Source organism: Diabrotica virgifera, chromosome 5 (genome assembly GCF_917563875.1).
Source record: "Diabrotica virgifera virgifera chromosome 5, PGI_DIABVI_V3a".
NCBI classification, from domain to species: domain Eukaryota; kingdom Metazoa; phylum Arthropoda; class Insecta; order Coleoptera; family Chrysomelidae; genus Diabrotica; species Diabrotica virgifera.
This window is the reverse complement of record NC_065447.1, coordinates 215,805,016-215,830,977: the sequence shown is the minus strand read 5'-3', so window position 1 is coordinate 215,830,977 and position 25,962 is coordinate 215,805,016. Positions and strand designations below refer to the sequence as shown.

General features: G+C 33.1%; 1 protein-coding gene across 1 annotated transcript in view; it reads right to left on the bottom strand.

Annotated features, from left to right (window-relative positions):
- LOC114334984 (juvenile hormone epoxide hydrolase-like) overlaps positions 1-25,962 on the bottom strand; it is a 98,633-nt gene that overhangs the window by 12,719 nt on the left and 59,952 nt on the right. Inside the window, exons 5-6 of the mRNA XM_050650616.1 lie at positions 9,360-9,552; positions 2,683-2,872 (exon numbers count right to left, since the gene is read on the bottom strand). Coding sequence (XP_050506573.1) covers positions 2,683-2,872; positions 9,360-9,552 — 383 coding nt within the window. The remainder of the gene's footprint in view (positions 1-2,682; positions 2,873-9,359; positions 9,553-25,962) is intronic.

Genomic DNA, 25,962 nt, shown 5'->3' with positions numbered 1-25,962 from the left:
TGATACTTAGAATTGCCGAATATCATTGTCTTGCAATTGCATCTGTTTGTGAAACAGTTTTTCTTTTTTTTTTGTTGCAGCTACATTTGACAAAACGTTGTCCTGGTCCATCTGAATCTCTCGTATCTGCAACCCTTAACGATATTTTAGAGTTTAGAGCCTTAGTTTATATCTGCTACCTCTCAAAAAGTTTGATGGTAAATGTCGAATTCTGATCTGAAAAAAAATTATCTAATACAGCTGCAACAAAAAGTGTTCCATAAAGATATTCAATTGCAAGAAGGCAATGATACTTCGCAATTCTAAGTATCACCAAAGCACCCAATAGAAAAATAAATAATAATTTTTATAATGGAGGTATAATAATTTTTGTTGCTTTAATAAAAAAAACGCAGATTATTTTTTATAACATGTTTGTTTGTATTACTACAATTTACTAACATTTGTTTGTCCATGAGTTTTAACGACGAATTATAATCGTTTTAATAAGAATGAATATTTTCCAATTACAGATAATTTTATTCAGTTTAAACCCACATAACAATGATGTTCGCATCATGTTCTAAGCATATACTACCAACATTCGTCGGAGTATATTCTTTTTAGTATATGTGTAGTACAAGCATAGCATCTACCTTAAAAAACATTCTAAATTTCATGTTTTTTGCATATACTTCAAAGTATATTCTCGTACCGAATATACTAAGTATATTCGTGTACGTAGGATCTCGGAATATTCGTAAAAGTTTATTCTTAGAATATACCTTTATCGAATATTCTTAGCACATACTTATAAGTACATTCTTAACACATACTTATAAGTAGATACTTTTAAAATATCTTAAAAATAATTTGTATGTATAGGAAGTATAATATTAGCCTTATAGATTATCAACTTCGTTATTTTTTAGAATACATAATTAATAAAATTTATGTATGTAGGTAGTATTGGACGAATTTCATTTCAAAATTGTTGTAGGGCAAAAAAGTTTAAACATTAATTGTATTAATGTTTACATAGATACTATTAAAAATTCGTTTTCATAATTGAAATGACTTTACCATTTCGAGTTTATCATGAATCATTAGTATTTTTACATCCTTGGAATTTGAATTTAGGTACATTCAATTCAATAGGCTATTTCGCAGAACCAAAACGTGCCAAACTGCACAACCAAAGCAACCAAAGGCTTTGGCGTTGCCAACCGTCGAGTAAGCTTTTTCCGTCAACTTACCTTAAAAATTCCCACTTTTATAAAAAAAAAAACTTCCCTCCTGTTTACAAAATCTGAGAAGATATGTTGAATTATTTTCAAATATTTTGATTTTTTCTTAATATTTTACAATTTGGACTGGAACAATAATTCCCTTTTGAGTTAACTTTTTCCCTTTATCACCTTTTCTGTTGAAAATTCCCGCAAAAAGGGAAATTTCTATCCGTTTGGCAACACTGACCACCGATTTTGTTATTCCACAACATTCATAACCCCACGCCCCATCATATTCTGACTTTCTGACCATTTCTATTCTTACCTGAATGGATCAGGGATATATAGGAAAAAAACCGTAAAATGAAAACAGGCATTATTTCATTATTTGTATCATCTATGGATCTATGCAGGCAGTGTTAAGGATGAAAGCGAATGATGTAGTACTAGGACTAAAGAACATACATAATCTGTTTATTTTGTTTGCGGTGCTTCAAAATACATATAATCTATTTTGATAACTCAATATTACTTAAATAGGTAAGTACATATAAGTATTATATAAATTTTAGTTACTTATTATGCATAGTTTAGTTTAGCTAAATATTATATAATGATTTATATAAATAACTAAAATTTATAAATATGTACTTACTTTTTAAGTAATATTGTAGAATGTAGGTACTAACTACATTCTCATTTGCAATTAAAATATGTAAATAGATATTTGGTAGAACCTAAGATGAGATTAGGTGATGCTGAAAACATACTTCTAAGCAATATAGCAGTTGATAGCACTTTCTTAGAATATGTATTCTTAAAAATATAATATTCTTCCCATACAAAGATGTGCGGTAGTACGTTCTTAGTATATAAATAGAAGGTTTATAGCACTTCCTTGGAATATTCTAAAAAGTACCTTCTTGGTATAAACTAAAAAGATGTGCGGTAGTATGTTCTAAGTATACACATAGAAGGTTTATAGCACGTCCTTGGAATGTTCTAAAAAGAACATTCTTGGTATATACTGAAAAGAAGTGCGGTAGTACATTCTAAGTATATACATAGAACGTTTAAGTACTGTAATGTAGTATATACTCAGTATCTGCTCTGCACATTCGCAATGGTAATTACGCACATTCTCAGTATATACTTTTTCTGAAAAGTATGTTCTATGAATCTACTAAGAACATGAAATTGTTATGTGGGAATATCTACTTATTTTGGCTTTGTAGGTATTAGTATACTATACTAGGCCGTACAAGTTTATCCTGTAGTGTCCGAATTAATGTCAGGGTAAACTAGTGTGGCCTAGGTTTAAACTAGTTTATCCTATCGCGTTTAGGACAAACTAATTTGGCCTAGGCCAAACTTGTTTAGTTCGAACCCCACCGGTGCCCGACACTGAAATGAAATATTTCACTAAAATCACTATATTCGTATATTTAAAAAAAACATTAGTTATACTACTCACCCAAATCCTATAAGAGAAGGTATAACTAACTCAATTGCGAATTTATCTTGATATTCTTTTGAAGTCAATTTGGGTATGGATTTATAAAATTCGTTAACAGAACTTGGCCATCCGTGCAACATTAATATTGGAACAACTGGAACATTTGCTGGTCTTTTAGATTTAACGTGAATGAAATGAACGTTGATACCTTAAAAATTTAATATGAAGTAAACGTAACATTCCATATACAGCCTGTTTAGTTTTAAATTAGATATACGACCTATAAATGGCAACATTGTGGACCGTCGAATACGGTGCCAACTTTCCACGCTAATGCACACTCTCGGCCATTCTAATTCCGTCGCTCCGTCTTCCGCCGTCATTCGGAGATTAAACAACGATATAGTGGACTAAGCAATGTTGCCGATGTTATAGCTTCCTTCAGTCGCCTATAGCTAATCTAAAACTAAACGTATTGGGTATTTGTGGTAAGTCCTTTCACAGTTTAGCCTTTGGTTTTTGTTACAGCCTTGTCACATCGCCACATCAAGATATAATTCATTCTTAATAAGGGCCTAATATATTTCCTGTAATAAATTTAATACATAAGGCCCTGAGTACGCTTACATACCATGGTTCTATGCAATATATTTTAGGCCTGGATCCCGCGTACCAAAAAAAAAGTTTATTAATAGCAAGCTGAAAATTTGTTAATAGCTTAACAGTGTTTAGTCGGACAAACTTTGATGTACCGGGTCACTGGAACAGGGAAAGTTTTAATTCTGGAACAGATTACAGGTATCGCACATCAGACTACAAAAACGTCCCATGAATTTGTCGAACAGAACTTCCAATTGATTTGTTACCCTTTCCTTAAACTCTCATGCAAAAATCAGATTGCTATTTACCACCAACATAATTTCTGTCATTTGACATGTTCTACGTGTCGGACTTATTAAAACGCCCAATATATCTGTAAGACAAATATTTTTAATATATTATATAACGTTTGCTATTGAATAAACTGAAACACAACCTGCTAGTTCTCACAATCATAAACTTGTGGATGACACGTTCCACCATTAAAATAACGTTCCAAAATTAATACTTCCCCTGTTCCAGTGTTCCCATACATCAAAGTTTGTCCGGCTAGACACCATTAAGCTATTAACAAATTTTCAGCTTGCTATTAATAAACTTTTTTCTGGTACGCGGGATCCAAGCCTATTTCTTTTTAGATGTATCTTTACCACAAAAAAATATTCGAGAGTTCGTTATATGTCTCATAAAAGTGTCAAATTGTATTCAATCTACACATGCAGATCAGTTTCTCTGTTTATCCAATACCCGAAGTGGTAACCTGCCCGACACATTAATAAAATATTCGTGTTAAAATGTGTTAATAGCCGGCCGTTAGATATCTTTAATATCTTTATTTTAATATGTAACTGTAAGAAAGTAATAACACACCTGTAAATTTTAATCGTTCTATTTTTACTAAAAAGGCGATTTTAAATATTTTTAATTGTTTGAATGTGCAAACTAGAAGGCAAAAGTAGGGATTATAATTTATAATATTAATTAATTCGTAAAACAGTTTAAAGATAGAATTTCAGAAGTTATGCAAGGAAGCATCGAAGAGGGTTTTGCAATAAATCAAAATACATAAAACAAAATACCTAATATGCTCAAGAAAAAATAAAGTGAATGTGACCAGGTTAAATAATTGGCGATTATGAGTTTGAAAAGTTAGAACACTTTAAATATCTTGGCGTCTCATATATGGAATTAATGATAGAAGCATAGCAATCAATGAAAGAATCCTGGCAGAAAATAGAATCTACTAGAAGTAGAACAACTACCTCAAAGATAAACAGTTTACTCAGAAAACTAAACTGAAAATTTACAAAGCAGCAATTAGACCAGTTCTCACATATGATGCTGAAGTAATCTGCTTGGCACAGAAAGATAAATAAAGATTGAGGATCCCAGAGAGAAAAATCATTCGGAGAGTAGCAGGCCCACTAAACTTAGCTAATAATGAATTTAAAAAAAATGATAACTACAAAGTAAGAGAACTTGGACATATTATACAGGGTGTCCCCGAAAATAGTGCGTTCCTTTAAGGCATGGATATAATACACAATTTAGAACAAAAAAGTCCTATAACATTTTTTTAAAGTTAATCGTTTCCAAGAAAAAAATTACATTGTTCTCCATATAAGTGAATTTTTATTTTCATAAATTTGAATAACGTGGCAACGTAGCCTAGAAGAACTTACTGTGACTGTGGAAATTTAACCTAATAACCCCTTATTTATTTACTTTGTGGTGTGATTTTTGGGGTTGTTGACATCGAACTGACCTACAAACCTACTTTTTTAATCTTTAGATTTTTGAGTTGCGCGTTGTTGCCAGACTTCAATTTGCATATCAAAATGTATTTTCGTTTTTTGGTCAAACGGATCAATTTAGAAAAAAAATGTTATAAGACTTTTTTGCTCTACATTGTGTCTTCCTCCTATGCCTTTAAGGAACGTACTATTTTCGGTGACACCCTTGAGAAATCCAAAAGTAGTTAATAAAATCACCAAATGGAAACCAGTATCAGGCAAATTACGAGAAAGATCGAAAACGAGATGAGAGAACCAGAAATTGGGGACCTTAAGAAGATGGGATATACAGAATTGACAACCATAAGCAAAAACAGGAACGAATGAAGAAATATTGTAGAAGACGCAAAGTCACACAACCAATTGTAAAATCAAAATATTAATGCGGACTGATTCCCCGCCACAAATGCATCGGAACAGCCCAAAGAGAGCGGCCAATCACTCCGCCAGGAGTGTCGATGCCATGATGATGATGAATTAATTCGTAATAAGTAATCCGTAATATAATCTCGTAATAAGTAATCCAAACCAAACGGAGCCTATTAAAATAAACCGAGGAGTAAGACAAGAAGATACCATCTCGCCCAAGCTATTAAACCAAGCGCTAGAAGATGTGTTCAAACAACTGCACTCGGATGGATTTGGTATAAACATAAACGGGCAATATCTGAATTACTTACGATATGCTGATGATATTGTATTAATAGCAGAAAGAAGTGAAGAATTACAAAAATGATGGAAGAACTAAATAGAGAATCGACAAAGATAGGACTGAAGATGAATTACAGTAAAACAAAAACCATGACCAATCAACAAGAAGAACTAGTAATTACAGTGGCACAAACAAGAATAGAACAAGTAAAAGAGTATATATATCTAGGACAAATCACTAGAGTAAATAAAGAAAATCAGACCGAAGAAATAAAGAGAAGAATAAGATTGGCCTGTGCATCATTCGGAAAACTGTCTTATATTCTAAAGAACAGAAAATACCCGCAATATCTAAAAACAAGAGATATACTGGAACAATATACTGAATATATACTGGAATATATACTGAACAAGATGTATACTCCCTGTTTTAATAAATGGCTCTCAGACATGGACGTTTACAAAAGAGAATATGAAAAAAATAGCAAAGACAGAAAGAGCCATGGAAAGAAAAATGCTGAACATTAAACTATCAGACGGGTAGAGGAAAAGAAACGAATGGATCCGTAACAAAACAAAAGTGAAAGATGTCTCTACCCAAGTAGCAAATCTTAAATGGAAGTTCGCCGGACACACCCTACGGCAGAAGGATGAAAGATCGGCTAAGATGGTTATACATTGGAGACCGTGATACAAGATAGAGAGGCATGGAAGAAGGAAGGGGAGGCATATATTCAAGGATGGATGTTTAGGGCTGATTAGATAGAGAAGTAATCCGTTACTTTTAAGATGTTATGTTTTCTCTGTGTTATTGTATCGAAGCGGAGGCACGGACGCTTGCGGACACCACTATTTAAAAACTTGAAGCATTTGAGATGTGGCTTTATAGAAGAATGCTGAGAATATCATGGACATCAAGGATCACGAACAAGGAAGTTCTACGAAGAATGAATAAGGAACCGGATATTGTGTTTACCATTAAACGCATGAAATTGCAGTATCTGGCACGTTATGAGAAATTAGCACCGTTACTTCCTGCTGCAGTCCATATTGCAAGGTAAAGTTAAAGGTAAGCGAGAACCCGGTAGAAGGAGAATATCATGGCTGCGGAATTTGAGAACATGGTTTAAGAAAACCTCAACTGAACAGAAGAAGAATCCGTTACTTAACCCGCAACATATACGTTACAATACTCTGTCAGCTATTTTTTATGGTGAATAACAAGTATGCAAAATTATAGACAAATAATACGAAACATTCGTATACATAGTACAGTAAGGTCTCTTTTTATGCGGATTATTTTTATGCGATTTTGAAGTTATGCGGTTGGTATTTCATTCAAAAATGTCTATTATTAGGTTTGTTCCAGCAGAATCTTGAACTGATTCAGGATCGTACTGAGCGTGCGCTTTACATAAAACGCGTTCCAGCAACGAGAAGTTCAGGATTATAAATTCGCGGGGATTATTGGTTCTGTGTTCTAGCCCAAAGAACTTTTAATTCCGAACCAATCTAGAATCGTAAATTCGATCCTCGATTTTAAACTGGATTTTTAGTTCGCACATGCGTAAATCTTGATTAATCGAATGTCGAACTTCATTGTTTATTTTTGTTATTCTATATATGTTAGTAAAGTGTGTCAGCTTTTTCTGTATTGTGGAAATACTTACATTTACATACTAGTGTTTATCTAAAGTCGACTTTACACTACATGATTTGCGACGAGCCGCATGACAATGCTTATGACAAAACGAGCCGTATAAACAATGCAAAATCATATGATAAATCACACAGTATAAACATGTAAATTTCACTCCATGATCAAATCATATGACAAATCACATGATAAATCATGTAATGTAAAGTCGACTTAATTTGAGAGCTTCATTGAAAATGGAAGATTTCTATTCAGACATGGATAGTTTAAGTAGTGATGAAGAATTATTATTATTATTAGAAAATCATCAAGAAACAGGCGTTAGAAACAAAAATTATATTGAAGTAATTGTTCCTCAATATAGTGATGAAATATTTGTGGAACATCTTCGAGTATCAAGAAATGCATATCATCAGTTGGAAGAAAAATGTATGCAAAGCCAATATTTTAATGCTGAGGCAAGTGGTGGCAATGGCAAGTTAACAATCAAACATTCAAACACCTGAATGAAAGTAAAGCCTGAAAATGAAAATAACGGTTTGGATTTGACATGACAATACCATATGTCATCTATTATTAAATGCCAATTTTAATTTAATAAAATGCATGTGTTCCAGCCACTGCCAAAAACTGAATCGATTCTGGGCCCAGAGCACGCCAAATAGAATTCTATTTTGCTGACGTCACAAAATAGAATTTCATAATGGGAGAATCGACGGTTGCTAGGCAACGTGACGTCACTAAAATAGAATTCTATTTGGCGTGCTCCCGCACCAGAATTAACTACGAATTGACATGCGCACTCAAAAGTTCCGTATTAGTTCAGAATTGGTTCTGAAAATGTCTGCTGGAACAAGGCTATTAACAATTAGTATAATTAGTATTAACTATTCCCATTCAGTAGTCTGAGAGTTTGCAATTCGGGTATTCCCCTTGTTACATGGTGTACCATGCAGCTATTATATCAATCTAAATTTCGCATTGAAAAGTATTAGGTCTAAATCCCGCGTATAAAAAAAAAGTTGATTAATAGCAAGCTGAAAATTTTTTAATAGCTTAAGGGTGTCTAGTCGGACAAACTTTGATATATGGGAACACTGGAACAGGGGAAGTTTTAATTGTGGAACAGGTTAAAAATTTGGAACGGTCATACCACGAAAACGTCACATGTATTTTGTCCGACAGAACTTCAAATTGATTTGTTACCCTTTCATTAAACTCTAATGCAAAAATCAGACTGCTATTTATCACCAAATGGGCATTTTAATGAGTGGAACACGTAGAACATGTCAAATGACAGGAATTATGACAGGTGATAAATAGCAGTCTGATTTTTGCATGAGAGTTTAATGAAAGGGTAACAAATCAATTGGAAGTTCTGTCGGACAAAATACATGTGACGTTTTCGTGGTCTGACCGTTTCAAATTTTTAACCTGTTCCACAATTAAAACTTTCCCTGTTTCAATGTTCCCATATATCAAAGTTTGTCCGACTAGACACCCTTAAGCTATTAACAAATTTTCAGCTTGCTATTAATCAACTTTTTTTTCATACGCGGTATCCAGACCTATATAACCTGTAATTGTTTTGAAATTAAATTTAAATGTTGCTGATTTCAAGTTGCAGTATAATAAACCGCACATTTTGATTTCTGGATTAAAACATTTAATTAAGTGTCGTAAAGTTAGTCAATATCGTTAGTCTGCGTTTTTAATTCCTTCTTTAAGATTTTATTTGGCCTAATGGAGAAAAAAAAATCAGACACAATTTTTGGTGGACAAACTTCCACCATTTTATGTGATTTTAGAAAATCACGGAACGTATCCCTACTTTTTCAATGCAAGTAAAGTCTTTTTTATACGATTTTTTTATATGCGGTTTTCTGAAGAACGTATCCACCGCATAAAACGAGACCTTACTGTATACGAATGTGTACATAATATGTATAGTCGGATTCTAATTTTGTTCACGTGAATTTTGGAATTATTCTTACCTTGTATATTGGTTATAAACTGTGGCACACTATTAAGATAGTTTTGTCGTTCAGTGAAATTATATTCATTCTTTATAAAGTTAAGTAAAGAATGGATAACTTTCCCGTTCATGCCATACTGCGTTTGAGTATTCTCCAAGGGGGGAGTAAATTCTCTGGTATTGTTTAGTCTTAATAGAAGATCATTTACTTCCTAAAATATATATAGTATAATTAATGTAAGTTAACCATTATTTTACTCTATTCTCTTAGTTCTGTTCTGTTCTTAGTTTAATCTCAACCAAGAAAACAGGCAGGATTCCGGAAAAAGTTACGGAACAAATTACCATCTACAAAGTATAAATACCCTAATAGAGAAAGTGCTGGAATACAGTAAACCTCTAGATCTTGTATTTATCGATTTTCACAAAGCCTTTGACACAATTCAACTAAGCAAAATATTACAGGCGCTTAAAGAATGCAGGCTAGACTATAGCTATACAAAATTATTATAAAAAATATACCTACTGGCAACAACCACTGTCAAGTTACATTCTAACAGCAATCGCATAAAAATAGAACGGGTGGTTAGACAAGGAAGTCCAATGTTACCTAAACTTTATAATACAGTCTTAGAACATGCTTTCAAGAATTTGGATTGTATGAAAAGGGGTATTGGCTCCGTGCGTCTCCCCTCTACTTACAGTCACGTGACACGCTGTCAGATTTTGTAAGGACGTTTTAACATTGAGTCTTATGGGATTATTTTGTTAAACTTGAATATTTTATTTTGTAGTGATAATAACCGAAAAAAATTGTTAGAATTCATTAGTTATTAATTTATACTGTAATTTATAGTGCAACAAAAATATTTTCTTTTGCGTTAATAAAGATTTATTGACATAAACTGCGATAGTGAGGTTATGTATACAAAATCGAACTGATAATCAATATTGGAAAGTGAAGAATTTATATCAGATTAAGTGCGTTTTTAGTTTCTGTTTATATTAATACATAATATCACTAGCGTGACACGGCATTTTTTTTAAATGTCTCATTTAAACATACACAAAGCGTCCTTATAAAATTTCAAAAATCCGCCACCATGAGCAGGTCGGTCGATTTTGCTTTGACACTTTGTTAACGCTCGGGGCGAATAAAAATAGATGGAGAATACCTAAACAACTTACGTTTCTCCGATGACATAGTCATAATAGCTGAGGATCTTGGTGTATGGCAAGAGAGATGGTACAGGAACTCGTTGTGGCTGTAGAAAATGTATTTTTCTTATTTTTATTGCTTTTATTATTTCATTATTTACCCATTTTTCGCAATACTTCCGTGTTCGTTTTATTCTGAGTCCATGCTATTCTATATCAAATACTCTTCCGGACTTTTCCAAATCCATAAAAAAATATTTAGCTGAGATCAATCATAAATCAATTAAAGAATCTTAGAACTTGGTTCTACACAACACTCTTCTATGCTGGGTAATTTCCCCCATCACTTTCACTACCGTCAGCTAATAAAGAGAAATGACAGCCTATCTCGCTCACGAAGACTTTAACCAATCATTTATGTTAACGCCATATCTGAATGTCATAAATAAAATAATCAAACGAGGCTTAACTCGGCAATGTCAATTCTGTCAAAAGTAATGACAGTTAGTGGAAAAATTTTTCCATTAGTTTACAGTTTTTATTTTTTATTGTATTACCTTTAACGATTTGTTCTTAGTAATTTCAATTTAAGTTGGTTCCTTATCCTTCGTTGATAAAGTGTAGTTTTGTTTTAGTTACGAAACGAAAGAACTTTTGTGTTGTGTTAATAAAAAAACTGAACATGGTTTATTATTGTTGTGTACCGTTGTGTACAAATCATAGAAAAGTTAGAAAAATGCATAGATAGGTAAATAGTAATTAGTTTATAACTGTTTTATCTGAAACAACAAATAAATACACGTACCTATATTTAGAAAAACATTGTCATAACTTTTTTTATATCCCTTTTCCTTACTAAATTTTACAGCAAAAATAACATATTTTTGTAACTTGGGAATTCCGAATAATTTATGAGTATTACTTAGATATTATTTAAATAAAATACTTTAACAAGCTTAGTAAGTTCTGGTATTTTATTTTAATAATATAGGTGAGATTATAAGAAGATATTTTAATTAGTAACGAAAGGGCCCGCAAGAGGCGCTGAACGGATGAAATTAATGCTTGTCCATTTAAATTTCCCGCCAAATGGTGATTAGTTAACACTACGGTCGCAAGTGGCGAAAGGAACCAAATTTTTACAGTGAGTTGCCTATCTATCCGGTAATACTATATTATTAATCTATGGCCATATTGACTTAATTTTGACAGCATGTTGGAACGGATTTAAATTTGGTAAATATAACTCCGCACGACCACGCAACTCGAAACACAAGTACGCAAACACGGTTGCGTGAAGCGTGGCTCGCAATCGTGAAATTTACGAGACTTGCTCGACCTGTAGATTCTTGTCAATATACCTCGCAGCCAAAGACAACAAAATAATCATCAAAAGATTTAAAAATCATCCAAAGACAATCGCAGACTGCATGGACAAATGTAAGATGATAATCAGTACAGGAAGACCCAGATTATCATCTTTACACAGTAGTACGAACCACTCAAAGAAAAAATAAGAATAAATGGAGACAAAATTCAGGGAGAAGATGTCAACTCTATATATTCAAAAACAGCCCCCAATCGTAGGCCAAGAAGATTCAGTTACACCAGGCCTACGTTAGAGCTGTGATGTTATTTGCAGACCTAGTATGGAGTTCAACAGCAGAGACCAACTGGAATAAGCTTATAAGAACAGATACAGAATGCTACAGAATCATAGATAGATCGACTTAAGAAGATAGGTCATAAATGCAACCATCCATAATAGGCTCCAGTACACACCAGTGAGAGTAATGGTTATGAATAAGGCCAGAAATTTCTACCAGCAGACCACAGTAGACTCCTTAGCATCAAAGATCTTCGCCAAAACAGAGTGCAGAGGATACATGGAGAAATCCGTAGACTGATTGACCATCTAATTAGGGTAGAATTTTTGGTTTACGTTTCCCTTGGTTACTAATAAATCATTCTTTTGATGCCTGATAAAGTAGCTCAATAGGAACAGCAAGATCAGAAGACGCTAGACGTTATTGGGAGCAGCAGCAGATAAAACAACTCCTAGACCGGAGTTTGTTTTTGGAACCTGAGAAGAATTTTCAAGTTGTTGATCGCTGATTGCTGTTATTTTCGCTGTATCACCGGAACTGCATCTGCTTCTTGTGGAGGTTTTGTAAAAACTTTTGCCGTGCAGCTGTACAGCTGCCTTGCCATATGCTTCGTTGAACAATCCGGTGATCTGAAGATGTGTAACAACACGTCCAGGGTGTGCCTTTGGGTATTTAGAAATGTCTTAGTTATAGTAGGTCTTCCTTCAAAGGTCTAAAAAAGAGACATCAAGAGATGATAATTTTTCGATGAAAAACGAACTTTGTCTTTGGTTATTTATCCTCACCTCCTGGCTCCTGGGTTAATTGAATTTTGTACGTGAACAAGCCTAAGTAACGATGTAAAAATCCCTATATACAAGGTGTATAGAAGAATCCTGAAGATATCATGGACCGAGCATGTAAGAGATACAACATACTTCAATTAATTATACAAGGGAAAATCCACTACTTAAGAGAATAGTACGGATGTACATCAACCGAACTATTCAGAGCAGCAGCATCTAAGAGAATAGCCGTGATGATTGCCAACCTCCGTCGCAGAGATGACACGTAAGGAAGAAGAAGAATAAATCAAATTAACTCACCCGTTCTGGTACATTGATATGGAATGGATAAACATGTGTGTCGTTTTTACATTCGTTGCCCCAACAAATATCATCAATAACTTCAGGTATATGGCGAATACTCAAAAAATTTTGAATATAGTATGCACACCATGACACAAGCAAAATATTACTAACTAGTAATATGTTCTTAAATGCCATTTCTGAACAAAAATGTACCTGACACATTTTGTGTCCTATATAAAAGCCTACAAGATGTATTTTTTATCAATACAACCTACTAATGTTATATTATAATAGCGTACATGTCGGCTCGAAAAGATAAAAGAGGATGATACAGCAATATTACCTTGTATTTAATTATACATATGCAAATTTTTACCGCAAAATCAATTATTTTTAAATATTTAGAAAATGAATAAAAGTGAAACTGATAAATTCGTTCGTTGTAGGTATATGTTATTGTAGGAGACACTAAAATAGTTATTTATGAAAAAGTTCGTGAAGTATGCTTTTTGCGAACGCACGCGATGTTTAGAGCACGAGCGACAGCGGGGCGAGTGCTATATATCGCGTAAGTTCGCAAATAGTACTTCACGCACAGTTTCATACAATATTTTATTTACGATAAACAAATAAAAAAAACTGTAACTCTTCGTCACTGGAATCCATTTCTATTCTACAATTTAGAACTTTGACATTTAAAAATTCTAAATACTTTCCAACCACAAAACTGTCAAAAATGTTGTTGTAAGTCATTGCTCATATTGTCATCATCATGACAAAGCGAAAGTTAAGGATATTTGATTATATGAAAGTGTGCCAAAAACCCATTGAAAGTGTGCGAAAAAGTAAATCCCATTTAAAATACATTGTTACTTCACGCACACTTTAAACCCTTCACGCACTGCTATCTATAATGACAGTTTTCACAAACTAAAAACTTATACATAATGTGACATAGAGTAGATAAAAGTTATTTACAAAAATAGGAGATAGCTTATATTTTAAAATTGGTCACAAATATTCATGGTCTTTCATAACACCGTCCGACGTCCGAGTCAAATATTCTGTTATATAACAGTTTAAGAAAAGATGCCTCAGGGTAACATTCTATCGCCGATCTTCGTCTTCTCGGTGTGCCTCATCCTTTAAGAATACGGGCGATTATCACAGTCCATTTTACTCCTTCTGCAGCGGTTCTATTGTTGTCTTTCCACTCCACTTTCCTGTCCTCTTCTCCATCCACTTTCCCTTGTAAAATCAGTCACACCAACTCATATTTTTAATTTCATGGTATGTGGCCAAAGTAGCCCATTTCTCTTTCCTTCGAAGTGTTGAGTTGTTTCGAAGGTTCCTTCGAAGTTGTTTCATCTTTCCTAATGTTTCCGTTTTTGTTACCTGTGTTGTCAATAACATTTTCTAAATTTTTCGATAACAGCAAATCTCAAAGCTGGTACAGTCTATCTTTAGTTGCTACCTTAATTGTCCAGTCTTCAACTCGATATACAAGGACAGAGAGTATGTAGCATTTTAATACTCTAGTTCTAATTTCTATTCAGTTTTCTATTGCATAATACTGCTTCTATCTTATTGAAAGCGCTTCTGGCCATATCTCAATGCGTCGTTTTATTATAAGGGTGCAGTCCCATTGTTCATTTAGTTCACATCTTAAGTATCTGGGTACTTTCTCTAAACCTTTGCCTTTAACATAGATTGTTTCATCTTCGATCTTTGTCGAATCTTTGTGCTCAGCTCTATTATATACCTCTCACAGTACTGCTTAGTGAGAACAACCAAAATGTGTAACTCTTCTCTGCTTTCCGCAAGGAATATTGTATCTTCTGCATATCTGAGATTATTCACTCTCTCTAGTTCCATCCTTCCTGGTAGAGTATGGGGCGCTTATGAGGTTATTGGCCAAAAGTGCAAGATTACGGTCTGGCCGGGACGCGATTTTACAAAACATACCCGCTCTCAGCACAAGCTCCGCCTACTACGCATACGTCATTCAGAACTGTAAGTATCCCATATAACCGCTATCAACACATTTTACTAAATTTACCCAGGGAGGAAATCTCGGAGGAAATAATAATGCATTTTATGGTTTGATAATTTTTTTATTCTTTAATTTGAATTAAAAGGTGCACTAAAACTTACAGATAAAAAATAATTTTAGTGGGTAGGCGTATTTGCTTGTAATGCTCTTTAAACGCATTCAGTGTTTTTGAATCCTAAGAAAACTAATTAGTATTTTTGAAAAATTTAAACGCGGCATAAAAGATTACATTATTACCGAGGGCCGAAAGTCACTGAAAACTTCTATAATGTTTATTTTAATAAGTTACAGGGGTAAAAAAAGATAAAATTGAGTGTAATTTTTTACTTGTAAATATCTTATTCAAAAAAACATCAAATTACATTTTTCATATGTATACCTGAATTGATGAAACGATGACCACCAACAAAATGACGACCACACTCAGGATTACTGCATAATAATTTGTTAAAAGGTTCAAATGGCACTAAATGTGCTGGAATCGGGTATATTTAGTAAGATGTGTTGATAGCGTGTAGGATTCTTATAGTTCTAGATGGCGAATGCGTAGGAGGTGGAGCTTGTGCTGAGAGCGGGTATATTTTGTAAAATCGCGGCCGGGACAGCGCATCTTCTGTTACAGCACGAGATTATCTTATCAAATAGCTCAATCAATAACAGCGTGTATACATATATATAGAAATGCAGAATTTCGAGAACAATCTGGAGCGGCCCATCTGTATCGTCGCTATTTTGATAGCTGTTCCTTACAACCCGGCTGTTCTATCAAGAACCATCTAAACCTAGAATCTAGCTCTAGACTAGACTATACTGAGTTAGAACCGTTATTTAGGGTAGGTCGAATTAACGTTTTCGTTACAATACAAAGTTGTTTTGTTTAGTTCTCACCTAGACCTACTTGATGAGTAGGTACCTATACACAAACAAAATTAGTTTACAAACAGCAACTAATGTTGGTTGTGTATAGGTTATGTGATTATAGGTTGTGTATAGTTATTTGTCAAGGACAAATTTACATCTATAATTTCACTAGTAGCAAAAAAACTGACTATTATCTTTGATCCGACTCAATAAAATAAAGCGAGTCCATTATGCATTTAAGGTAATCTTCGTGTCCTCCTAAGTGCCTTCTCTATTGAGGTTGGCGATCTCATGATATATGGCGAAGATGATATGGCAAATTTCTCTCTGTTTTGAGCTTGATTATGGCTCGGAGCTAGAATTTTTTCTTCCTATACCCCTTTTACCTTCGATTTTGCCTTCTAATATTACTTGGAGCTGCTCAAATTCCCTATGGGGCATTATGTGTCATAGATATGACGTATTTCTAATTTTGATTGTATTAATCAGATGAGGACGTATGTTCATTATTTTCAGTACTTCTTCATTCGCAGTTCATCTGCTGGTCCCGCTTATTCTTAGCATTCGGTGGTACATCCACATTTCGAATGAATTCAGTTTGTTGACGTCATACTGTTTTAATGTCCAGGTCTCACAGCCATATAGTAATAGAGACCGCACATAACACTTTAGTGTTCTCAATCTTATTGTGGCTGATAGCTTGGAGTTACAGTGCATTTTACGCATGTTCATGAAACCAGACCTTGCTATTCAATGCGACTTCTAATTTCTTTTGAGTGGTCTAGCTGACTATTTAGCTCTCTGCCGAGATATATGAAACTTTGGGAACTCTGAAGGGTGATACCATTTATTTGTATGTTGGGTGTAATTTGTTAATGGGGGTTCTTGTGAAATTCCATGATTTTGGTTTTGGAAAAGTTAATGTCCAAACCCAGCCTGTGACTTTCTTCTCATAATATGTTCATCAATATTTTCAGTTGGTCTTCTGTTTCCGCTAGTACTACGGTGTCATCGCCATATCTTGTTAATGATGACATTGTTAATGATGATTCCATTGACTCTGACACCTTCAGGGCGATCTTCAAGTAATATTCGTATAAAAGCAGATAAGAAGAATGGAAAATTTGCATTAGGTAGTGACTTCTGCCAAAAATAAGGATCAGCATTAGCCTACTACGTTGTATACTGAATAGAAAATGTTTATTTAATTAAATACTTTTTGGCTATACAGGGTGTTCAGAAACTCTCATGACATACGAAGACTGGAGATTCCTCAGAAAATTTTAACACAATTTAAACCAATTTACCTAGTGAGCTAGAGCTCTTTGAAGATGGCGTCTTGTAATTAGTAATTAGTTTTTTAATATCTCCAGAACGCTTCTATTTAGAAAAACTAAAAGTGGCACGCCTATTTACCTTCCAGAGATAAATCGACGGAAAATACACCATTTTCTAGAAAAATCGATCTGAAAATATTTTGTTTTTTGAATTTAAAAAAAATCTGAGAAACCTCCAGTCTTCGTTTGTCAGGAGAGTTTCTGGACACCCTGTATATAATACACTCACGGACAAAAATATTGCATATTTTGAAATTAACGTGTGAAATAAAATTTTTTGTGCTGCCCCTAGTATCATAGGAATTGGATTTATTTTCCGAATGCGATGTTTTAAATGTATCTATGGTCCTTTTCATGGGCATTTTTCAGTGCGTCACAAATGATAGAAAAAAAAGGTAAGTCCGTGATAACATACATTTATAACAATTATTCTAACATGACATTTTAGTTAAATCTGACAGTTGTCACATTTTATTTGCAATTTAGCATAAAAACAAATCAATTGTGTTTATTGCATTTATAAAATGGTATTTTCTTTGATTTGTATAGTCTTATAAATTGTACAGATTATATTCGTAGATAATATATTATATAATTCGTAAATATTTTTTTTCGATTATAGCGCCATCTATCGACAATTAGAATAAATGTTATAAATTTCTGTAATCACGGACGTGCCTTTTTTTCTGTCACATATAATTTAATGCGTTAGAAAGAAATCTAAAAACTGTGACGCACTGAAAGATGCCTATGAGAAAAAGAATATATAAATGGTAGGTATAATCGGATTTAAATTTAGTATGGGCTATATAGTGGCCAGTATAATTTTTAAATTGAATCTCATCAAGGTACCTCTTTTATAGAGGTATACACATCGAGTGAGCCTACCTTCCGCGCTTCCTGAGGGCCAGATCTCATGGACTGGTTTGCGGCGTCTCTTTCTAACACATTGTATCGAGAAACTAGGATGACATTAAGTGTGAGTATAACCACGGAAGGGGAGGACTACTGTCGCAGCTTTACTATGCGTAAAAGTGAAAAACCACTGAGCCAAATAAAAAAGATGGTGTCTTCACTTCGCTCTTCTTCTTCTTCTTCTTCAGTTTATTGGCCTCCACGTGTATTACTGAATGACTCTCTATGATAATGTAGGTATAACTCTATGACCTATTCACTATTCTACCGACATGAAAGCCTGCGTCATAGTGCATTAACACGAATTTGTCATCCAATATAGCTGGCAAATGACAAAACATGATCTTCTAAAATGTTTTTAATGTACATGTCAGCTTTCATTCACCCAATCACCTCCACAAGTGCATTATCTCCTTTCCAAGAAGTACCACTCCATTAGCACTATTCCGCCATCACCAAAATTAACACTCTGTGTGAGGTTACATCTGGCATGCCGTTCACCATATGGAAGCAAGATTGACAAAACTTCGTCTACAGAAGAGTTGGCGAACAGTATGTCAGTTGTACCGAGCACGTGAAGGTGATTAGGCGAATGTCAACTGATATGTACCTATATTGAAAACATTTTATTTCTCTGATTCTGGCCTTGGTTTATAACTAGAACCTTTAGCCACGTAATTGTATAACTTATCACTAAGTCAGGTGTAATGTGTAGTGCGTGTGTTGAGTAAGTGTCTTGTTACTTTGCAAAGTCGACGTCATTGTCTTTGCAAAGAGACGCTAATTGTATCCGAACGTCTGCGGTCCCTCCGGTGAGTACCGATCCCACAAGGACCAGAAACTATTTTCATTTATTAATTTATAATAAATGAAAAAATTCCTGACCCTGGTGGGATTCGAACTCACTACCATTCGGAACTTTCGATCGAAAGGTTAGGCGCTCTTACCACTGAGCCACAGAGGGGGTTAAAAAAAACATGTTAAAAGATCATGTTTTGCCATTTGAAACCCATATTGGATATGACATTATTGGTGCTAATGCACGTCTTCGTGTCGCTAGCATAGTGTATACCAGGGGTGGCCAAACTGCGGCTCGCGAGCCACATGCGGCTCTTTGAAGAATGACTTGTGGCTCTCGATAAATGTACCCGAGATCCTTTTCAATTTTGTGTTATTATTTAAAAAAATTATTATCGTTCCATATGTGTTTCAGAATGTCTTTTAAATTACTGACAACAAATATGAAAGCCCAAATGCAACTTTGTAACAAATTCCATTTCCATCCAAGCTAAGAGTGATATGACAAATCGAAAACTGCGCGCAGAAATGTTAAGACTGGCGCGACAAAAAAATCAGTAATCAATCCACTCCAGACCGATTTGTATATTTAGTAATTTTACTCGACTTAAAAAAATTTGTTACAATATTAAACTAGAAAAACGTAATGAGTAAATAAAAAAACCAGAAGGAATATTGACCGAAGTCCAAAATTTATTTCAATACTTAAAATATTTTAATTCGTCTCTTCATTTTTTCTGAATTCATTTGAAACAAACATAGCCCATAAGGTGGATCTTTTTTTACCAATATATAGCCGCCGCCTACGAAAAGTATAACGCCGAAAATTGCCGTTAAGAGTAGAACTTTCAAAGAACGCCGCGAAAAATATTATTTTCGGTCATATGATTGTGAAAATTATAAGCCCTAATAAAGTGTTAGAGAAAAAAATTTATTTTTTGAGCAGTATCAGCAAAAAACATCATTTCTGTTTGTGGGTCCACGAAAATTATAATTACTAAAAAGTTCTCAGAAATAATTGTTTTCGTCGGCAGAAACAGAAACAGAAAGGGAAATAATTGTTGTCGTCGGCATCTATTATGAACTAAATCTTTTCGTTATAAATATTTTGGGAGTTATAATCTTCGCGGACACACATATAAAAAAAATGTATTGTCAACACTTATCAAAGAGTTATTATTTTCACTGGAAATGTATTAGGAATCACATTAATCATAGGTATCAGCGAATATGACCCAAACAACTTCTAGTGAATTAAAATTAACAGAGACGCAAGAAGATCAAGCTCGAAAATAAAACTATAAGTCGACGCCGATTACCGAATTTTGGAAATTTGTACCAAAATCGAAGTACATACTCTAAATTAAAAAATAATTATTGTCGAAATATTTCCATATTAGAAACAACGTACTTGTATGGAACATTTAATTCCATTTTAAAATTCGTGAAATCCTAACACATAGGATCAGTATTAACCTACCAGCATCTGAAAGAATTACTGAGAAGTCCTACCACAAAAATTATTCACCAAATTTTAAAGAATTACTTAAAGAAGGAAAACAAATGTTGGACAGGGAAAGGAACGAAAACATTAGAAACATGCTAAGATAGGGACCAATAGAGAAAAAAATTTAAGAAAGACTTGAATTGGTTTGGACATATAACTAGAATGAACCAGAACAGGCTAGTAAAGAAGGTGACAGATGCCAAGAGACAGAGGAAAAGAAGAAGGAGCAGACCTAGAAAGGAGTGGATGGAACAAATCCAGGAAATCGAAACCAAGAAACGGAAAACAGCGCAACAGGTGAAGGAAATGGAAAGAAGACCGGAAGGCGTGGAAGAAAAGGAAAACAAATGTAATTAAGTTTTAATATTTCGTAATTTTATTTCTGTTTTCAATAAATAAAAGTTCTGTTAAAAAACATTGTACATACCTTCTTTACATACTTTTTGAATACGTTTTTAATTGCGGCTCGCGAAAAATTTTAACCTGTGAAAAGTGGATCTGGCTATCAAGGAGCTTTTAACTATTTAGAATGGGAAATAAGCCACAATATTATTAAAAAATGATTTTTATTAACGTTTCGACGCCCAAATATTGTGGCTTATTTCCCATTCTAAATAGTTAAAATTGTAAAAATGCCACAAGAAAATAGCTTCAGAACAACATCAAGGAGCTTGGCCACGCCTGGTGTATACTTACCTTCATGAGATTCAATTTAAAAATTAGCCCAGATCAGATTTAAATCCGATTATATAGCATTTATGTGATACTTTAAAACATAGCATTCGGAAAAGAAATCCTGTGCCTATGATACAGGGGGGCTAAGGATAGCAGCACAAAAAATGTCATTCCGCATACATATGCAATATTTTTGTCCGTGAGTATATAATTAAAACACACTCTGATCTGAGTAGGTATTTCATATTTTATTTCTATTTGCACTTAAACCTTTAACTTAAAAATAATAGGTAACAGACTTAATAAGCATTGTTTTTTGTTGCCCTATAATTACTACCTATGTAATTTTTTATATGTTTTACATGACGTTAATGCAATAATAAGTAACATAATTCAAGGTTTGTAGCATTCGGTCAGTGCAATGTATTTGTTTAATTAATTCATGTTTCGTCATGTTTGAGACCTTTATGATACGATACATGACACATTCAGAGGTGTTACAAAGAATATAATACCTAATCACCAGCAAATTAAAGTGGAATGTTCAAACATAATGTCGATACGGAAAATTATTATTTGTGCAAAAAACTTATTGCAGTCTTGTAATAACAGATTGATACTAGAGTTGTGAAAACTCTCTAGAGTTTTTTTAGACTTGTTAAAATTTGTCCTTTTAGGTCTTGGGCCCACACCTGAAAAAAATTATTACCTCCCGGCCTCCCTTATGAGACGTTTCTTCACTGGCGAAGCGTCCATGTAACCATTGTTACCATTGGTAACAGTTAAAATTTGTAAATAAATATTTTATGACTACTATGAAATAATTCCATTTATATTTTTTAAAAATAGAAATATTTGTTAATAGTATCTACCTAATTCAGTAAAATAGCCAACTAGACGCACGAAAATATCAGCGAGTTTATGTAAAATCGGTTGCACGTTATTATAATACGCCCTTACCGCAGTATAAAGAGGTTCCATATTTATTATACTGTGCCCTTACCGTGCGCCGCGCCGTTTACCACTTCTGTGAGTGGCAACGATAGTAGGATCTTTGACTGGATCGTCTCTGAAAATTTTGCGGGGACGATGGCTCTGAAACCGCGTATTGGTGTTACCAAATTTTAATTTGGTGACGCTAGGTAGGGCCGGTGTCTATCGGGACAGAAAATACCGACCGTAAGAATATCAGACTTAATAAATGCAATTTTAATTATTATTATAATTATAGGTAATAATTATAATTCCATTTATGAAGTCTGTTATTCTTAGGGCCGGTATTTTCTCGATTAAACTCCGGTTAGTTAACCGTACCGGCCCTTTGGATTCGATTATTGCATAATATGCATAATTAATTATTAGTTTATAACTTGTAACTGTACTTGCTTATTATACAGATAATATATCTATACCTTTTTATCCTATATAAATCATATTAATCGATTTTAATTACTTGTCGAAATATATTCATTAACAACATTATTATAATATGACATATAATAATATTGATTATACAGTACATTGTAGTGTATAATCAATAAAATAAAAATTATTTAATATTTTAGGCTAAAAATGACAAATTAATGTACTGATTAGTATACTAATTATACAATTTGTATAATTAGTATACAATTAGTATATATTATATATACAAACTAAAAACAACAAATATGTTTTTAGTTTGTAGATACTTTATATAATTTCTTAAATTTTTAATTTTTTAATTTTATTTCATCTATTTTTATAATAGACCTGGATCGCGCGTACCAAAAAAAAGTTGATTAATAGCAAGCTGAAAATTCACGGTGTCTAGTCGAACAAACTTTGATGTATGGGAACACTGTATATATAAAAATATTTATAAAATACATTATATATATATATATATATATATAGATAATATATAAAATAAAAATGTATACCATTTACCAAATGTATACCAAATGTATCACCAGGAAAGTGTACCAATAAGTTTTCAATTTAAAAATCTTTTAGTAATATTTTTAATATTTTCAATATTAATAATTTACTATTAGGATTGAAAACTACTTCGTCAGATAATATATAATATATCTGGTATATATTTAATATCTGGTTTTGGTAACACTTTAGAAAAAGTCACGCGTCGCCACTGCGTTTCTTATTCAATTATTCATGACGAGTACCGTTAAAAATTTGTCGGGCAATATTATCAGTTAATTGTAAATATTTTTTATCAAGCGATCCTGCAAAAATCTGTTATAAGGGTAATAAACACCACAGACGGTGCAACAGAATGGCGGTATATACAGACTCCCTTTTTTAATAATAGGGCTTTTCATTCACAGTAATTTGTTTCGAGCTTCTGTCAAATGTCGTATAATCCGTGTATAGTAATATTATACACAGATTATACAACATATGGCAGAAGCTCGAAACAAATGACAATCGATGAAAAGCCCTATATATAGAGTCTCCACATACTAACATATTTCTCAAATTGGGCTCTGTACCGCCATTCTTTACTATATTAGAAATATGTGTGCCAAATATCTCAACAAAATATTCCAAATAAAAGCTGCATTCTTGCTCTTGGAACGCGTTTTCCTTGCGCTGATGTTTCCTCTTGAAGAAATTATATATCTAGACCCACTAAATTTACAATCAAGATGCAGTAGAAATAAACAAAACAGGACACGTTAAACGCTATTAGGAGCACTCCCGAATCATAATTTACAAAGTACATATATGTATACATTGTAAATCCCCAATCATGATTTCCAAAGTTTATACATACGTAGTAGCATTTAACGTGTCTTGATTTATTTCTACTGCATCTCGAATGTAAATTTAGTATACATTCTTATTTTTGTGTCAATTGATTTAAAATTTTGGACCCTGTGGGTATAAATAATTATGTTAATGTTTATATTACTATATTATTGTGTTTCAATTTATCAATCAAAGATAGAATAAAAACTTTTATTTTTTTTAATATAACGCGGGCACATATGTTTGATACACCCTGTATATTGATTTGTAAATATTTATTAGAAGTTAGCTTTCACGCAAGGTGGTTTCTCCTTAATGAATTTTTCCATGAAGAATATTAAAAACATTTGTAAATAAAAGTGAAGTGAAAGTTATTTAGGATTATTATTTTAAACCGATTGTTTATTACGGGAAAGGTATAAGCCATAGGTAAGTAGTTCTTAGAAAATTAAGGTAAGGAAAGTTTGGAATTTTAATCTCTTTTTGTTTAACCCCGAGTAAATTTTGTAGAATTTCCCGAAAGTAATTATTATGATGGTAGGAATATTTTTGAAAGTATGAGTGGGTGTTTCTTATGAAAAAAAGAATGGGGACGAAGAAATGTCTCTGATTGGTTTGGCAATTTGGAATGGGGAAAGTTTGGTTTGAATGTTGAGACAGTTTGGAAAAGAAAAGATCATTGTGTTACCTGCAGCCGAGAGGAGCAGTCAAAAGTTTTCGTGAGTAGTTCAAAAGCAAGTACTAGTGGTTGTGTTTGATAGTGAGAGTAACTGAAAAGTGGAACGAGAGACAAATCAAATCGAGAAGAAATACCTCTTTGATTCTATAAAGTCCAAGAGAGTAAGTTACAAGAATTATCGTTATTAAAATTATTTGTGACACCAAGTAAAAAAGATACTTGGGTCTCAGGAGATTATTGTTGAGAGAAAGAGAGGAGAGAGATTTGGAGTTTATTGAATGAGTCCTGGTCAAAGAAAGCCTGGCTTGTGTTTTGGAGAAATAGTTGCTGGTATGCTACTGGATTGTTTGCTGAGAACGGAGAGGGCTTTGATTGGTAGCCTAACATAATCAACAAGGAGGAGCTGTTTGGGTCAAGAGGAGACATCATTGTGTGTGAATCAAAAAGGTCAGTCAATAACCTATGTGATAGATTTTCTTTATAATCAGAAGTTAATTTTTTTTACGTAAAAGCATATGCATTTAAGATTCCAACATTTCAAAAATTTAATAGGAAGTATAAGTAATTTGCGAATACCAAATTTGTTTGTTTAGCTTGTTTTTTATTAAGGGTATCAAGAACAAAGCGATAAATATTTGTTAGAATTATATTAATTTATATGGTAAAAGTTTCTTTTGGACAGTTATGCCCCAATTGATAAATTTATAGAGCATTGCTTTTGATAATAAAGGTATTTGTATGTGTTTATTTATGATTTTTCTATTTATTTCCTTTTCCTATTTTATCCCGATAAGGATCAACTAAGAGATACTGAAGCCACGAGAAAGGATAAGTATAACCTAAAAAAATTTAATTAAATTTTTTTTGACAAAAGACACCCTGAGATTTTTTCTTAATATATTTATGTATAATTTGCGTTAATTAAATAATTGATCAAATAAATAATAATTAATATAAAAGTAATAGAAAGCAGATCATAACAATACATAGAGATTTGAATAACCTTTCAAATGAGCTAGCTCATGATCCCTATTTTCATTTAAAAAATTCATCAATTACGTCATCACGCCCAAATGGATGAAGTCACTAGTGTCATATAATATATGCCAAAACATCATAATTTAAAAATAAAAATCGATTTGTTTCGGTATATATTTCCAAAATCGCCCATTCACGAAAGAATTAATGTATTCCATAATTTTGCCCCTCTC